The sequence below is a fragment of the Lagenorhynchus albirostris genome, chromosome 12 (assembly GCF_949774975.1).
Source record: "Lagenorhynchus albirostris chromosome 12, mLagAlb1.1, whole genome shotgun sequence".
Classification (NCBI taxonomy): Eukaryota; Metazoa; Chordata; class Mammalia; order Artiodactyla; family Delphinidae; genus Lagenorhynchus; species Lagenorhynchus albirostris.
This window is the reverse complement of record NC_083106.1, coordinates 75,670,009-75,676,324: the sequence shown is the minus strand read 5'-3', so window position 1 is coordinate 75,676,324 and position 6,316 is coordinate 75,670,009. Positions and strand designations below refer to the sequence as shown.

General features: G+C 39.8%; 1 protein-coding gene across 1 annotated transcript in view; it reads left to right on the top strand.

Annotated features, from left to right (window-relative positions):
* Window positions 1-3,414: 3,414 nt before the first annotated feature.
* MEI4 (meiotic double-stranded break formation protein 4) overlaps window positions 3,415-6,316 on the top strand; it is a 199,228-nt gene continuing 196,326 nt past the window's right edge. Inside the window, exon 1 of the mRNA XM_060167689.1 lies at window positions 3,415-3,646. Within this exon, the coding sequence (XP_060023672.1) occupies window positions 3,415-3,646 (232 nt within the window). The remainder of the gene's footprint in view (window positions 3,647-6,316) is intronic.

Below are 6,316 nucleotides of genomic sequence, written 5' to 3'. Positions count from 1 at the left end.
GTAAGACCATCTAGCTGCATAAAGTTTTGTTGTAGTTCTGGTCATTTCTTTAAGATAAAATCTTAGGACTTGTATTGCTGGGCCAAAGGGGGATAAATGTTTTGAAGGTGTTTGGTACATATTAGGAAAATATTTTCCTGAATGGTTATCTAATTTAAACTTCCATTCCTCTTATATATGAGTGATCTGGGGCTCTTCATAGAATTTTTGTCAATGATCTTGGAGATGAACTAACTTCAGAATTCAGGATTATAATTTAAAACAGTTTTGACAGTACAGAGAATTGGTTAGTTGATAACAAATTTAAGTTCAGTAGGGGAAAATGAGGGTAGCAGAAATAGGGTAGATAAAAATTGCTAAAATACTGTTTGCTGAGTAGCTGTTTCTGCACACATGCCTGAAGGAGAGTAGAGGACAGAGGGAAAATGACTAGATTTTTCAGTAGCCCAGTGGGGGACTTTGTTATGGTGAGGACTGTTCCCAAATGCAAGAAAAAGAAAGCCCATTTGATCAAATGCACTATTCTAAAAAGACTGTTAAAATTTTATATTTTACGCTATTAAGAATTCAAAGACACTAAATACCTTATTGAAGAACATTAAATGTTCATTTTAATTATTTAGTATAATTATTTGAGCATAAATTGAATTTACAAAAGTCTTTCTGAAAGTTACTACTGATTTTTTTTTCTCAGTTAAACAGAGGATATATCTAGGAAGCTCATCTTTTTCTCCATGAAATTTTAGGGGAAATAGAATTATCTTCACCTTGCAAATGGTACTTTGAGGATAGGAATGCTATCCTAAAATAAAGAAGGCATATATTTATAATACACACGTACAAAAAAAAACCCAAACAAACATGAGGAAGGAGTTTAAAAGCTTGCTCTGTTTGGGTGTAGGTTGTGGTTCTGTGTGTGTTTTGAGTGTGATTTATACCATAGAGTCTGTACCAGAGATGTCTATTAGCAGTCGTATTCTGCTTATTTATGATACATTTCTTTCTGATTAATGTTCAGAAAAGTGACCCTGGGATATTTTTGATCCAGAAGGACATTATAATTCGATCTTTTTTTCCATTCACTGATACTCAGCATGGTTTTAAGACTATTAACAAATCACATATGATGACTTAAAAATCAGAACATTTAATTAATCAGCTTTCTTGAATCAATTAATTAAATATTTCCGCAAAATGACAGGGAGTTTGCTGTGTTTCATTATCAGAGAAGTTTGTCCTCTTATGCTAATAAACTGTTTTCTTTTTTTTTTTTACCCAAGATTCCCACCATTCATAATTGAATGTCAGATTCTTTTCTAACAGAAACACTTTAAATAGGTCACTTATTATTAATTACTATTACCGTTGTTATCTTCTCTCAGTACTGTTGTATATACGTGTTAACCTTCCTTAGGGAGAGACATCCGTCCCTGTGCGCTTTCTGCACAGTGTGCCTTTGTGGAGTGCTGAGAGGTGGGTTCTCCTGCTTCCCGTGCCGACACAACAGATGGAGGATGAGCCAGCCAAGTGAAAGGGGTGCTGTGACAGCTAAAATAAGTGGAGCTGTAACTCTTACTAGTTTGTCCATCTTAACAGTATCTAGTCCTTGGTGTATTCTCCAGCTGCGAAAGTTGGGAAAATGGCAGCTGTATTTTGCTTTTAGAAATCCATTTTTTATAAAATTTTTTCTGATTATAGTAGATATATATTCAATGCAGAAAGTCAGGAAAATTTAGAGAAATATGAGAAAAAATCAGTAATAATTCTCCAGTAGAGGGAAGTCCTACTTAATTTTTGTACATGATTGTGTTTTACATATAATTTCATGAACTCACTGTCTTCCCCCTCAGCCCATCATTAACACTTTCCCATGCTAATAAAGATATCTCTGAAAATTCAGTATTTAATGGATATGTAATTATCATTTGTATGGTATATGATTATTTACTGAACTGGTTGTTGGTCCCAGTTTTAAATATTATAATCCTGTAATGAACATATTGTACACGCATTCTTGTGTTCATCTCTGATTATAATAAAACAGCATTATGCTACCTATTAGATTGTATATTTCCAGTGAAAATTTATAGGATATCGGATAGGTACTCATTGTAGAGGGTGGGAATACATCTGGTAAGATTGGATATGCAGGCTTTCAAGCTGTTCTTTGAAAGGTGCACACAGGGCCTTGGCAGCTGTAAGACTGTCAGGGCGTCATAATTGCGGAAAATTCATGAGCAGAGAAGTGAATGGGAATGACCTTGGGCTGTGTACATCTATTTGTATGACTGATCCAACCATGGTGGAGAATAGCCTTGAGAAACTGAAGGAAATGAAGATGGGAGTGTGGAATTTGAAATTATGTTAGTATGTAGATGTGGCAACTAAAAGTCCTGAATTTTCTGCACTATTGTACTTTTTATTGTACATTCATTAAAAATGTTTATGTAGCATGTTTTATGTGCAAAGCCCCTAAATTCAGTAAAGCATGGTGGAGGTCCACAGGGCCTTATACTTCATTTGTATTAAACCAATGAACGTAGTGTCATGTTGTCCTCATAATTGTCAGACTGTGGTACAGTGTTGGTTTGGAAAAGTATCCTCACGGTGGCAATTGGAAAGCTTTGGAGGTGTGGAGTCAGAGCAGAGTCATAGCGAAAATGATGCAAATATTTGAAAGATTGTTCTAAATATAGATTAGAGGGGCTTGGTGAGAAGTAGGAATAGTGGGTAAATGTTCACTAGGGAATTCAGGATTGGGGGGCACTGACTTCAAGACTTAGAGTGGATTAGAGAAGTAGAAGGGCTTACATTTAAACGAAGGATATAATTTAGTGATTCTGATTACACAGTGAACTCTTGGTAAGATATAAAAGCCTCAGTCCTACCCCAGATTTGCCGAGTCAGAATTTTGGAGGGATGAGACCAGGTATATATATTAAAAAGCTCCCTCAGAAGGGAGAGAGACGCAAGAGGGAAGAGATATGGGAACATATGTATATGTATAACTGATTCACTTTGTTATAAAGCAGAAACTAACACACCATTGTAAAGCAATTATACCCCAATAAAGATGTTAAAAAAAAAAAAGCTCCCTCAGAGATTTCAATGTGTGTCTCTGGTTAGAAACCACTAAATGAATTAATTTGTGTTTTTTTAAATTCCAAGAAATTGTCAGAGTATCCTCACCTACTGTTTTGAATCTTAATACACTTAATGTGCATGTGTTTGCATTTCTCTTCTGCGTGTTTTTTTCAAACTGTCTTCAGTTCCTGAGAAATTTTTCTGCTACTTGGTTTCAAGTTGTAAACTTATTAGTGTTATTCTGCAAAATCAATTTTGAGCAAATGAAATGTACTGCAAAGAATTTCTGTAACTTTTTTTTCTTATTACATGATAGGGACAAAAGCCAGGATGGATGGTCAAGCATGGTATTTGAGAACTTCAAAGCTGGCTCTGGCCTTGGCAATTATCCACTCAAAACCAGCAGACAAAAGCAGCAGAGAATACACAGAGCATCTCGCAAGGACGGTGTCTGGTCAGGAATCAAAGTGGAGAGCAAAAGTCAAAGCCTTGGAAGCTGAAGTTCTGCAATTACGTCAAAAACAACTTCTGAGCAGGATTTGTTCAGGATCATTTGAGAGTGGTGAGTGGATGAATCCTGGGGATGTATCAGTCTGTTTTATTTCAGCTTCACAGTTATTTAGAAATTTGTTACCAAGACACCGTTGTTTAGTTTCCTAAAATTAGACTTCTTCTTCTTACCCTATAAAGATTTTTTACTTCTAATCATTCATGAAGAACCTATTGTCACTTTCTAATCAATGGGGCTGCATTACACATGGGGATGAAGTTGGAGAATAAATTGTCTAGATGCAAAGGCAATAATAATACTGTAAGTTTACTGGAGAAATTAATTTAAAAATCTTACTCATCCATATTATTTTACTCTGTATTTTATGTTGCTTTTATATTACATAATTCACCCAGCAGCTCTGTATCAAGTACCAGCTCTGGACCAGGCATGCAGTGGGTGGTGAGGACCCAAAAACACAGAGAGAGAGGTGCTGCCCTTACCGTGAAGTACCTACCATTCCAGCAGGGAAAAAAGACCTATATATAGATAATTAGCCCAGTTGTGATGAACATTATCATAGAGTCAGTGACAAAGTGCAGAGCAGAGCAGGAAGCCATTCATTCTGCCTGGTTTCCGGAAAGGCTTCTCAGGTTTGGCCCTCGTGGGTCTGTCCATAATAGTGAGGCGGTCAGAGCTTGCAGCAAGAGGCAGGAGCGTGAGCTGGGCAGCAAGGAGAATATATGCCCCATTCACCATGGCCAGCGGGACATCCCAGAGCCCAGAACACCGTATGGTAGAGATCTGACAGGGAGAGGCAGAGAGGTGAGTGGGGACCAGGCTCAGAAGGGCTTTGGATGTCAGCCTGAGGAATGTTCCTTATCCGTGAGTTGGCCAAACAACGTGTGATCTCCATAGAACCTGTGAGAGAGCGTGAAAGGGGGACTGTAATAATGACACGAGGACAGCAGGGAAGACCAGGACCCTCTAGGACAAACCAGAGCACATGGGCACCTCCTTCGTCAGGAGCCGTTCACCTTTTTGACTCAGAGGACTGACCCTCACATTGTGATTATGAAACGTAATTCTGCCGATTATTTGAAAATGTAGATCAGATCATGTTACTCCTTTGCCTAAAACCTTTCCCTGACTTCGCGTTGTGCCTCGCACTAGATCCCCCCTCGTGGCTGTGGCTCCTGATGCCACGGTGATTTCACTTCTGCTCCCCTGCATGCATATACCCTCCCGCTCTGCACACAGCTCCAGTGTCCCTGGGCTTCCTTCCAGCCTGGGCAGGCTCTTCTCTCCTCGGAGCTTTGCTGTGCTCGTCTCTCTGATGTGTGGCTGCCTCTTCCCTTCCCAGAGTTCTTATTCTAAGTGACCCCTGCTCAGTGATCGCTACAGGTATAGCACCACTCACAGTTATTTTTTACCCAAACACCCCCCTATGGGTTATGTACCTGTTTGCTTACTTGGTTGCTGCTTGATCTCTTTGACTTGAGTCTGGGTTTGCTGAGGAGAGGGTCTTTGATTTGCTCACCACTCTCTCCTCAAGACCCACCCCAAAGCCTGCCTCACAGAAGGTGCTCGATCCATATTTGTCAAACGAAGTGGAGCGTAGAGGATGCTTTGGCTGTGGCAGTGGTTGGAGGCAAGGAGGCAGCTTCTAAAAGGGTTTACCAAGCCCACATGAAGAGTGATGCGTTGAACTAGATCTGTGATAGGGAGAACCAAAAAGCACAGTTTCAGAGTAGAAACTTCAGAAGTTTGTGACTGAGTTAAGAGGGGGTTTTAAGGGAGCTGGAGGCGTGTAGGATAATTGAGGTTTCTAGTTCTTGTTCGTTAAATTGATTGCGATGCTTCGACTCCAGAGAGTGAACACAGAAAAAAGCGTATAGGATAACAGGTTGAGTCCAGGTCTGTCTGAGAGTGTTCTGAACATATCCCTGAGTATATAGCCATTACCTAGAAGGAAGGTAGAAGTATGGTCCTAAATATCAAAGGGGATGAGCAGACTGGAAATATAGACTGTCAGTAAGGATTTCTTGGTATTTAAGTGATAGTGAAGTTATCACTGTGGATGAGGCTACAGGGAGGGTGCAGCTTTGACAGGGAGGCTGCAGGTTCCAACACTGCAGGGTGGGCAGAGGGAAAGGAGCCGTTGGAAAGACTGTGACTGTCATATTAGGATGTGCAGGTGTAGTGGACTGGTGCCTGCCATGGGTGATAGTAGGGTACTTTCTAGGTTCAGGCAAACCCTGCTAACCGATACCCATGGTGTTACTAAATCTCATCACTGTGTGAGCAGAAACAGTGTTACATGACTTATAGCCACATTTTAGTCTCTCTCGTCTTTCTAGGCAATGGCCTCTTTGAGAATATCTGTGAATGGCAAACATAATTATTTTTAACTTTTTTTGTGCAGTCATATGACTGATATAATGGCACACATGTAAAAATTCCCAGTAATATTGAACTGTGAATATCGTAAGCATCCATGGTATCAGAGCTGTTGTTTACCGTCAAGGGTCTGCTTACAACACCAATACGGTGTGGGGTGTGTGATTTGTTTGGGACGTGAGTGGACCTAACGGTGAGAGCCTCCAGGACAACTTGTTTTTACACTGAAATCTTTCAATTGCAGTGCCTGTGAGAGGAATTTTCAAATATCATGTAATTAAAATCTCTTTTACTCGCAGCGAGAGTTGCAGGTAAAGCGTTTCAGTGCAGATGTTTGGAAGT